Genomic DNA, 12,020 nt, shown 5'->3' with positions numbered 1-12,020 from the left:
GCCTTCCGTTAATGAGCAATGTATAATTTAATTAACTGGAGGCTTAAAAGAGAGGTCAGAAGACAGCACAGCAGCTCAGACCCAGACGTTTGGAAATACAAGAAGGAATGAATGGCACTAGGGAAAGCTGTTTCAAATCAGAAGCTGGCCAGACCTGCAGACATTGCAGTGTCTTCCCACGTGACAAAAAAGCCAGATGAAAGCCAGTTGCCTTTCCTCCAAAGAACTGTAAACTTGCAACTAAATAATACCTTCTATAAAAGCCAGTCCATTTCTGGTGTATGGCATTCTGGCAGCATTAAGAAACTAAAACAGATGATTATATGGTGTATGAATATAAGATATGTGACTATATCTCAATAAAATTGCATTAAAAAACCCCACATCATGCCTTTCCATATAAAAAGGTACAAAGCATCCACTTGCTGTTTTCTCAGTCCTAAAAGGTGCATTTGTTTCTCTGCTGCTGAACAAACACATACAGTGCGTTGGCTTAACAACAGAAATTTATCAGCTTATGGCTTCAGAGGCTAGCTTCCTCCCAGGGTTGGTATCTTTTGGCTGGCCGGCTATCTTTGGGGTTCCTTGGCTGTTTTCTGTCATATGACTGTGCCCATGGTGACACGTTCTATCTTTTCCGTTCTGTTGACTTTCAGCTTCTGGCTGCCCTCCATGGTGTCTCCTCTGTCTCCAATTTCCTTTGCTTTAAGGACTTCAGCCCTATTGGATTTAGGCCGACCTTCATTCAGTATAGGCACCACTTCAATGTTTTCAAAGATCCTATTTACAAAAGGGTTCACTCCAACAGGACTGTGTTGGGACCTGAGCATGCCTTTTTTGGGGAATAAGATTCTGTCTCCAACAGTGTGTACTCAAGGGTTGAGACTTAATGCTTTGATAAAATAATCTGTACTGCTTTTGTCATAAAAATACGTTCAGTGAAAACCTCAAAATAAAAAAAAAGTCCAGGATCTGAAGAACAGTTGACTAGTACAGTTGGGTATTGTACTAGTCAGGGTTCTCTAGAGAAACAGAACCAACAGGAGAGATCTGTAAATACAAGATTTATAAAGAAAGGTGTCTCATGCAACTGTGAGAACGGAAGAGGCCAAAATCCTCAGTGCAGGCTGTGAGGCTGACATCTCCAATAATGGGTCTGGACAAACTGCACAGGAGAGGCTAGCTGGATGAAGCAGTGAAAAACTCTTCCCCCTTAAAATCTTCAACTGATAGGATTATATGTTGGTGGGAGACATGCCTTAGTTGATCACAGATATAATCAGCCACAGATGCAATCAACTTAACTGATGACTTAATACACCAGCCTTCTGGTTTATCAACCAGTCATGAATATCCTTGCAGCAAGTCAGGCCAGTGCTTGGCTGACCAACTGGGCATCATCATTTGCCCAAGTTGACAGAGAACCTAACCATCACAGGTGCCTTAGCCTGATTCATGCTGATGCCCACAGCTTTACCCATTAGTGCATGTTGCAATTATTAATACAGTGAAAAAGGCAAATGACCTTACAGCATTATTATAATACTTTTCACCTTAACGGACCTCTTGAAAAGATCTTGAGGATTTCCATGGGTCTATGGATCACTTTGAGAACTACTGTATTTACACCAAATACTTTGAAAAGCATTTAGCACATAGTTTGATAATCTGACTGTATCATCATGCTTTTCCCAGTTTTCTTTTTGCTGAAGGACTCACCTTCAACACATTTTCTAAGTAGCCACATCTTTTCTGGGGCTTTAGATTATCTGCACCCTACCAGGTGGCATTTCTAAGCTGAACACTTTTCTATGCTTGCAAATAATACTAATCCCCACCGCCTCTAACCCAAACTTCCAATCCTCTATTGGAGCTCTTTGAGGAGAAAGAAAATAAAATTGAAATAAATTCAATCACATGTAACAAACAAAAGGGCTTTCAGTCCTTCTAGAAGCATTTATGTTTCAGGGTGGTCATAACTAGGCCATTTAACAAAGTTATGTCATGAACTGTAGACACTGCAAAACAAAAGGTAAAATGTTTGGTTTTGTCTGGACATCCACCCCTATATCAAAACACAAGTGAGGTGAGAATGGGGATGACCTAACATGTAAGAATGCAACACCTGACAAACGACCTCTAAAAAAAAAGACGAGAAATGATATAGAATCTGATGATAAAAAGTTAATGGGTTAAAGATATGCTTTTAATGAAATAAAAAGTTTGTGAGATTAATTCTACAAGTTTTGTGTTGGCCACGTAGTTAATCTCTACCATGGAAAACACAAGGAATGTTTGTGAAATTCACTTTTGGAAATGTGGGGATGAAATGGGGGATGGCTTAGTGACTTCTGATATAACCAAGGACCCCTTCAGGTTAAGAAACTCTGGTACAAAGTAAGTTGCTAGATATTCTTTGCAGGATAGAATCAGTCCTTGTATATTAGCTCACCCAAACTACAAAGTTGGAGATATACTAATTTAAGCAGGTTCATGCCTGACTTGCACAACAGATGCATTCTGGGTAGATCCTCACGTAGGATCTCTAGGATGGATACATCCATTCCTCTAGACAAGTACAGGATTTAAATACATTCAATAATGTTAAGCCCATATTCCTCTCAATGCTAAAATAAATATTTAGAACAAATACATTGTTTAAACTATTTAAAATAGCTCCTATAGCTTAATTAAAAAAATCCACTCAAACTCAGTTAAGGCACCATATGATTACAATGAATGTTTCTTAAACTTCAAGAGCAGAAGATAAAGGTTGTTTAAACAGATCCCTTTAATATAACGAATACAAAAGCTTGTAAGACAGTATCCCTATAATTACATATCTTTGAACAAGTGAAACTAGTTACCAAACAGCTATTTTTATTAGAGCATCTACAGTGTCTGAAAAAAGAAATAATAAATAGCTGTAGATGCATCACAAGACACCCCTTTATTTAATCACAGTAGTGGATCTTACAACTACATTTTGTGCTAAATTTTTTCTTTATTCTTCAGATTCTCCAGGTTTACGGATGTCATCAATCTTCAAAATCATTCTAACCATTTGTGTTGCAAGAGATATCTGTTGCTTTTTGCCAATCAAGGTTTCTATGACATGTTGTTGCTTCATATCTGAAAAAGGACAAATAAACTGATTCAGTTTATTATCACTAATTCACTCTAATTTTATAGTTACAGTAAAACTGAAGAAATAAATTGCTGGAGGTCAAGCAGGAACACTTTGCTCAGTTCTATTTTCAGATGAATATAATGTGATCACTGCTAAGGACATTCAGATTTGAAGTTAACAGAGTTGGCGGTGGGGACAGAAATAGGGCAGACTCTCTTTAATGACTATCCTTTCAGCAACATCCCACCACACAAAGCATCATAGTCTGACTTAGTCCATCTGCATTAAGTGAAATATGACTGTACATGAAATGTAAACTATTTCCAAGAATGATATGAAATAGCTAAACTTTAGCTCAATCAGGTATACAAATTAAAAATATTTGTGTGACAAAAAGTTGTTGCTATTACTAAAATCCTTGGATGTGAACCTGACATCACAGAATATAGCTACTCTTCTCTCTATAAAAACACAAAACTGTCAAGATTCTGGAGCCAGTATATTGGTTACAGAATTCCAGACACAGCCCCAACTAGTACAGCAGCCACTGGACCAACAGTACTTTTTCAGCAGCTAAAGAACACAAATGGCTACAGAGGTTACTAAATATTACTTTTGTAAACCACTCCATAATTTATAGAGTACAACCACAGAATAAATTGTTGACTTAAAAGTCAATTTCAGATGTGGTATTTGATATGCCACAATCCAGAATCCATTTTGATACACACACACACACACACACACACACACATGCAAGATGGGGATTATTAAATCAAAGGCAGAGCCCCACACCAAGAATCACAATGAAGTGCCTCACCATTTGTGCCCTTCTGCAAACAATCAATGCCAAGAGCTGGGTTCTCCTCCTTCACTTGTCTGGCTCGGACTTTGGTCATCGTCTGGATGGGATTCATGCCACTGTTTTCAGATAGGGCCATAGGGATGGCTTCCAGTGCGTCGGCAAAGGCTCTCATTGCATACTGCTCCAAGGTTGGGCACTGCAAGGGGAGGACGTGCACTGAACAAAAGAACTGCAGCAATTCGGAAACAACTAAATTACATACTTTGTAAAGCTGACCCATGATGAGCTCTATGAATGTAGGCGCTTGTGATTATTTTTAAGCTATCCCGATGTTAAAATGTCCCTATAGAATTAAGGATGGATTCTGCGAACAAGCAGCTCTTGCTGCCTTATTTTTAGTTACAATATTTAATTTTGAATTTCAAATAACACCACACATTTTATTACTGCCAAAGCTGGAATGGGTGAAAAAGGTCGGGAAAAGTTAGTTTATGGTAACCTGAACCTGCAGGTGTGGACAGGGACATCAGCCGAGAGTAATCATCCATGTCTGTCAGAGTCTGTGCTGGTTTGACTCTGCTGTGAACCCCAGAAAAGCCAAGTTCTTTAATCCTTATTCAATATTGCTAGGTGGGAGCTTTTTGATCATTTCCATGGAGATGTGACCCACTCGATTGTGGGTGGTAACGTCTTAGGTGGTTTCCATGGAGATGTGTCTCCACCCATTCAAGGTGGGGTTGCTTACTGGAGCCCTTTAAGAGGAAACCATTTTGGTAAAAGCTTTAGAGCTATCAGAAGTGACAGAACAACCAGATCCAACAGAGTCCACACAGCCAGAGAACTTTGCAGATGAAGAACGAAAATGCCCTCAGGGGAGTTTAACGAAACAAGAAGCCCAGAGAGAAAGCTAGCAGATGTCAAAATGTTCACCATGTGCCTTTCCAGTTGAGGAGTAACCCTGAACATCATCGGCCTTCTTGAACCAAGGTGTCTTTGCCTGGATGCCTTAGAATGGACATTTTCATGGTCTTGCCTTAATGTGGACAATTTCAGGTCTTAAAATTGTAAATGTGCAGTTTAATAAATCCCCGCCCCCCCTTTAAAAGCTGTTCCATTATTGGTTTATCACATTGTGGCAGCTTGCAAACTAAGAGTCCTGTGCAGCTCATGATGCTTTCACTCATTGAGCACAGCACCCTATTTCATTCCACAGCATCGCTGCCTCTTGTGCTCCACAAATGCCAGTCTTTCCTAGGCCTGTACATGTATTTTACCTTATCTGCTTCTTGGCTAACTGCCAAAGCACATGAGATCTCAGCAGCACCACCTCCATAAACAACACGGTTGTCACGAATGAGGTTCCGGATGACACATAAGGCATCGTGGAGAGACCGCTTTGCTTCCTCGATGATCTACGGGGAACAATTCAGTCCAAATTAACATGACCAATATCTAGTCAACTTAGACTAAATACCTGGCACCTCTGGTTTAGTCTAAGAGCTTTTGAGCATGGTAGCTACCTTGTTAAAAAAACAAGTAGAGATTTTCCTCTGGTATTCAGAAAATCTTTATTATCAGATGAGCTACACTTTTATTGTGCCTTTCCTCCTTATCACATAGTAAGGAGAAACTAAACAAGCACAGCGACCAATTCTAAGATACACATCAAGCAAGGGAGTATATAAAACTGACAACCTTCACTATGATTCTTATTTACCACGATATGCTCAAAATTCTTTTTTGATGTATGGAGAGTCTATAAGTGACTGTTTTACTTGGATTCCATACTTCTGACCAAGGGACTGTCAAAGGCAAGCGTGGTGTAAAACTGACAATTCAACATGGCCTCCAGCAATTTCACTACATAATACTCTTTGAGAAAAACTGGGTACTGCTTTTCTTACGGTAAGTGTATCTCAGTTAAATACATTAGGGACAAAGCTCAACTACAGAAAAAAAATGTAAAACAGCATTCTCACCATCTTGTTTCCTCCTCGAATGAAAATGGTCACAGCCCTGGAGTTCTTACATTGCTCGATAACCAACATTTTGTCTTTAGTTGTCCCAAATGAGATCTCTTTTACAAGACCAGCAAAACCCAGCTTCTCAGCTGTGAGTTCAGAAAACCGTGGAACAATTCGTCCTCCAGTTGCAATGGCAATCAACTAATGGAGCGAGTCAGGGAAAGGGACAAAGACAACATTGCTGAACAGTTAACTTTCAAAATTGGACTATGAATGAGCTAAACTTAATACTCTACAAACACCTTATTCACTAGAATTGGTGCCCTACTCTGGTAAAAAAATTTCATGTTCACCCAAAAAGCCTTGTAAAATGAACAAGGTTCAGAGGAGCCTGGCTCTGTCACCCTGCGCATGCCCCACTTCCTGACTGTGCCTCTGGATTGGCGCTTGGAGCTCCATCACTTCTCCCCTTGCAGTGTTGCAGGGAGAACCAAGGTCTGGAGTATAGACCAGCATCTGAGATAGCTGATTCTAACTGGCCACGTGGAAGGTGTAAGACCCCATCTTCTTGCCTCAGAGAACTACTCAGAGGGTTAAATGTGATGCCATAGCAAAAGCATTTCAAAATGCCAGGAGACACTACTGATGTGTGGCACTGTTAGTAAGATAATAAAGATTCTGACACTTTTGCTTTCCTGGCTCATTCTCTTCTAATACACAGAGCTTTGGCATGATTTGTTTAGTCAAGGCAAGCACTATCAGCATAGCCCCTAAGTACAAACAGAATACTGAAAGCTCAATCCCTAAGTGCAGCAGTCTCTCTTCATATGAATTTCCTACCTCAATTTCAGGTCCTCCAACCCAACGAACAGCAGGCAAGTTATTCTGAAGTAGTAAATGATTTGCTTCATCATCAAAGCCCCACTGGCAAATAGCTAGGTTAGCACCAGTTTCTTTAATCTGAGAGGAAAAGTACCATAATCACCAACAAACGTAGTATTTACTCTTTGGAAAAGAACAAGTTGAAAACAGGGCAGTGTATACATGGGAATGTAAGATGAAAGCATTAAAAAAAATCTCTAAAAGCATGAAATAGAGAAGACAGGAAAAATACAAATATCTACTGTTTCTTCAAATCCAATTTGTAAATATTGACCATGTATCAACCAGCATTGACCTTATTTTTAAAACGATGCTTATAAGTCCTCAATCAGTAACACATTCTGAACCCCAATGCTATAGTAAGGCAGAAAACCATGTGGGCACAAACCTTATGAGGACGTTTCTTCTGTGTGAGTCTGTGTTTTTTGCAATAACAGAATCATATACAACACCTGACTCTGCAGACTGCCACTCTCATTTGAGTGGATAATGCTCTGGGGTCCAAAGATACAAATGAACTCTGGGGGCCGATGGGTGATCCTGTTTCTAGTAAGACGCACTTACCTTCCCTTTCTTAAATGACCAAGTAGCTTACCTCAAGAGGATCGTAACTCACTGTTCAGATATCACTGTGACAACTGTACTATGTCCCACAAGAGCCACTCGCCTGCCCCCACCAAGGCCTGTAGATTATCCACACCAGCTGGCTTTCCACCTCCCTTTCTGTGTCTTCTGGAACATAGCCCACTAACAGTGTGCCCCTCCTTGTGGTCTGTTACATTTCTTGCTGTAAACAAACCCTGGTTGTCCTTGAAGGCTACCCTGCCCCTGGCAGAGAAAGCCGCTATTGGCCTCCAGTCCCCTGACATGCTTAGGCTTAGTCCCTGCTGAATGTTTCAACCCCCAACAACTTTGATTATCTTATCCATCCCACCCCGTCTCAACCTGGATATGTTGCTCTCATTTTGCTATGATTTCAGTTCAAAGGCACCTTCCGAGCACACTTTCTCAAGCCACTGCCTTTAAGGGCACCGTCTCCCACTCTTTCCTCATGAGAGGCTTCAAGAATGGGCTTTTCAGTACCTATGGCAGTGCCTCATCTATAACAGATACAAAGAAATTCACTACGAATGAAGAAATGAACTATCCCCCAAAAGAATTAAACTCATTTTCAGTTTATGATAAATGTTCTCATCACTACCATTGCTCATATATCCTGGTGCTTCAAATTCCTAAGGGGCAGATTCGCTAAGAGGATGGCATGTACCTGTGGAATACTGTTAGCAAGGGGGAAGAAATTTTTTATAAAATAGTACTCTCTCATGATTGAGCAAAGAACTGGGATTACTATAATCACATTGTTTTAATTCTAGAATTTATCTGAGATTTGTATTTAAAGGCCTTAAACATGTGATGAGCCATTCTGAAAGTGCCTAAACCTTGAATTTACCAGTTTGTACCCACAAGAGCAAAACACAAAATCAAAAGCACAGCTCAAGGCAACTGGGTCAACTCTGCCAATCACCCAAAAACGTTGCCACATTCAGGCACACTATTTTGCACAAATTTAATTCTGCCCTCATATCTGTCTATGCCATCTGATTTTCTCTCACTCCAAGTATTTATTACTCTCATAATTTTTAAGAGTGAAAAAAGAAAACACACAGTCAATGTTATTTGTCACCACAAAATGAAATATTAAGGTACTGTAAAGCCAAGAGCCATAGGCATATTCTTCATTCACTGCAGCTAACCAAACACATCTTTCAAGACTTTAACTTTCACCAAGAACCACCACAGTAAGACTTACTTGTTGAATCATCTCTTCAAACTTTTCTTTTTCATATTTCTGAAGGGCTTTATAATCTTCTACAGAGGTCACATCAAGCTTATGCTTCGTTTTTGGTTTAGGTGGTTCAAACGGACACGTGAGAATTGCAATCTTTGCATTTTCCACTTTCTATGGATGGAAATAAAAACATTTTAACTGGTGGATTGAAAGAGTTAAAACAATGCTCTGAAGCCATGAAAGACAATGACTTACTTTTGGCATTTGTGGGTGACTGAAATCCTTATCAACGATTACACCCTTAATAAGTTTAGTGTCTTCCAGCCTCCCTCCAACTTTGCCTTCTACTTTGATGAGCTCAAAGTCAACGTCCCTCCTCTGCATGTCTGCCACGGTGAGGACTGCATTCACGGCTATCTCAGCCATCTGTCGGTGACAGCTGTTAACCCTAGAAAAACACCGCAGAATAAACCTTTCACATTTATATAACAATTCTTGCGACCAAAGTAGAGAACATTTTATTATTGCAAACGTAATGCAAAGTTATTAGTTCAATGAACTTCCTGCTGATTCTAGTAAAACCAGGAGGCAAATCTATCTAGCATTTGAATTATAGCGCCTGAAATCCTAAGTCATCTAAAAAAGATGACCATGAAACAAAAGGTGTTAATATCCTAAGAAGGTGAGTTGTGAAGTTTTGCTTTGTTTTAATATATTTGACCACTATTAGACATTCTGAACATTTTCCAGTAAAGATCTATACACACTTGTGTTTTAGAAGGACTTGCGAATCAAACAGGGCCAACTTACGAAGCAGTAACAAAGTAAGATTTGTGCATTTCAAATAAATGCGCTGCATTCCGTTCATGAGAAAGATCACACTGTACTTGTGACAGGGGACCTCCCTGGGCAGAGCACTGGCCTAGAAGCCAGTCTTGGCCCAGACCTTTAATAAAAGGGGGATGGCTGGCACCACTGATGCTTCCTCTCTCTTCACACGAGTTGCTGTGGAGAAGAGGTCCCTCAATCCAATGAAGAAGGCAACAGAGACAGACATTTCTGGTGCTTTCCTCTTGACCTGCTGGAGTAGAGAAGACCACTCTCTCCTTTTGTGCTATTTTGCTAGAAATACCACAAAAAAACCCATAACATCTCTTACACTGAAAATATCTATTAAAAAAATTAGCACAACAAAGCATCTTACACCGGGATTTTATGCTTCGTTATGGTAGTGTGACATATATTTCTATCAATGTACAAAATAACTGGGTCTGTTGGCTGAGGTTGCTTTGTGTCTCCCGGGAGCAAGAATGGTATTTTATTCATCTCTGAGCCCAAAGACTTGGCAGTAGGACTGGCAAATAGAAGGCATTAATTAAATGTTGAAACCATCCTATTTAAGTCACTTCCCAGCTGCTTCTCCTTACTAAATTAAATTTTTGGACCATATGCCAGTTTGAAACTGCTATGTACCCCAGAAAAGCCATGGTCTTTAATCTCAATTCACTATTGTTGGGTGGAAACTTTTTGATTAGGTGGTTTCCATGGGGATATGTCTCTACCCATTCAAGGTGTGTCAACTAGTGGAGTTCTTTAAAGAGGGAACCATTTTGGAAGAAGCTTTGAGAGCCAATAGAGACAAAGGCGTTTGGAGATGCAGAAGGAAAACGCCCCTGGGGACACTGAAACCAGAAGCCAAAGGATCAGCAGATGCCAGCCACATGCCTTCCCAGACTGGTCTTTTTGAGCCAAGGCAGCTTTCTCTGAATGCCTTAGTTTAGACATTTCTATGGCCTTAGAACTATAAACTTATAACTTAATAAATTCCCTTTATAAATGTCATTCCATTTCTGATAGACTAAATTTTAGACAGCATTAACAAACTAAAATAGACCAGTAATGTGCTTTCTGAATGAATGAACAGTATAACTCCTGTCCTCATGGCTTCTTACCAAAGAAATGGAAGAACGTATCTTGAAAATGAATACAGCCTATCCTGCTAAATCAAAGGGCCATGTATTTCAAATACTGTCAGGAGGTTTTAACACCTTAACTCAGAAATGCAACTTTCAACTAATTATCAAAGATGTATGTGTCTGTACCTACATTAAAAACAAAGCAAAACCCAAAAGCCAAGTACTAATTACATGTTGTCTTTAGGAACAAATAAACAAGCTCTGCTTCCTGTACAAACGGTAATGCCAATACTTTCTGCAAACATACACTTTGGAGCCCAGTGTGGTCTTTGCGGTCTGAATCAGAGGTTCTGTGTCCTTCATGTCCACAAGAACACTGTCGCTGATCTTGTCCAGGTGTTCAATGGCGATGCGGGCAGCCTGCTCGTAGCCATCGGCTATTCTGATTGGGTGAATGCCACGGTCCAGCAACTGCTCAGCTTCCTCTAACAAGGCTCCAGCCAGGACTGCAAATGAGACCCAACAATCAGGTTAAGAATATATGAAATATTTTTAGTGTAATCAATAAAAATGAGAATACTACATTAAAAATATGAAGGCCCAGTAATAAACTGAAAGTCATCTTAGAAACCAAGGCAATTAATCTAATATTTAAATAAGACAGGAGTCCAATTCCCCCCAAAAAAGATATTAAAAAAGGGAGTCTCTCCCTCTGCTAGATGGTGTCAATGTGCAAATTCTTTACTACCTCTTCTTTTGTCTTCCAAAACTGATCCCCTCTTTGGCTGCATTTTTATACCCAAAAAACCAAAAAGAACCAAACTTCTATACAATATATAACCTTTCCAAATATTTAAAGGCAGCTAACAGGTGCCCCTTTGGGAGGATGTTCAACTCTCAGTGATTTAAAGAATGCAACTGAAGAATAGAATGAAGAAAGAACAGTTTTATAAATGGAGAACACGATTATGTTTCTTGGGTCAGTGATTTCTATTAAATGAAATTCACCCTGGAGATAAGAGATTCGAAATTCTTATCTGAGTGCTACAAAGGTGGGGGTTGCATGTTTTAGTCACTGCTGCATCTCAAGCATATTCAGAACAGTGTTTGGTACATAGTGGCACCCAATAAATAGCTGTCGGATACATGAATTTGAAAATCATCTGCAGAAAAGGTAACCTGAATGACAGCTCTTGTTTTCCCATCTGAAACATTTCAAATCTTCAGAAAAACTGCAATAGTAAAATGGACACCAATTCGCTCTTTGTTAACATTTTCCCCACATGTGCTGTATCGTAACATATATCACACTTTCTGCTCAACTTATTGAGAATTAGTTGCAGAAATCATGAAATCTCACCCTATTTTATCACACATCTCCAATGAATGAGAGTAGCTCCTTCGTAATTACAATATAATTATCACACTCAGGAAACGTAATGTTAAAATACTATTATGTCACGTGAATAAATAAGAAAGCTATCAAAATACTGGGGACATACCAAAATAACTCAGTAGCCAACCTGACTAAGCT

The 12,020-nt window shown here is 39.6% G+C and overlaps 1 protein-coding gene across 1 annotated transcript in view; it reads right to left on the bottom strand.

Moving 5' to 3' along the window:
* Positions 1–2,931: 2,931 nt before the first annotated feature.
* CCT5 (chaperonin containing TCP1 subunit 5) overlaps positions 2,932–12,020 on the bottom strand; it is a 16,867-nt gene continuing 7,778 nt past the window's right edge. The window contains exons 4-11 of the mRNA XM_077116842.1: positions 10,794–10,992; positions 8,826–9,018; positions 8,592–8,741; positions 6,740–6,859; positions 5,915–6,100; positions 5,210–5,347; positions 3,951–4,131; positions 2,932–3,132 (exon numbers count right to left, since the gene is read on the bottom strand). Of these exons, the coding sequence (XP_076972957.1) occupies positions 3,005–3,132; positions 3,951–4,131; positions 5,210–5,347; positions 5,915–6,100; positions 6,740–6,859; positions 8,592–8,741; positions 8,826–9,018; positions 10,794–10,992 (1,295 nt within the window). The 3' untranslated portion in view covers positions 2,932–3,004. The remainder of the gene's footprint in view (positions 3,133–3,950; positions 4,132–5,209; positions 5,348–5,914; positions 6,101–6,739; positions 6,860–8,591; positions 8,742–8,825; positions 9,019–10,793; positions 10,993–12,020) is intronic.

This window comes from Tamandua tetradactyla, chromosome 9 (assembly GCF_023851605.1).
Source record: "Tamandua tetradactyla isolate mTamTet1 chromosome 9, mTamTet1.pri, whole genome shotgun sequence".
Classification (NCBI taxonomy): domain Eukaryota; kingdom Metazoa; phylum Chordata; class Mammalia; order Pilosa; family Myrmecophagidae; genus Tamandua; species Tamandua tetradactyla.
This window is presented reverse-complemented; position numbering and strand designations above follow the sequence as displayed.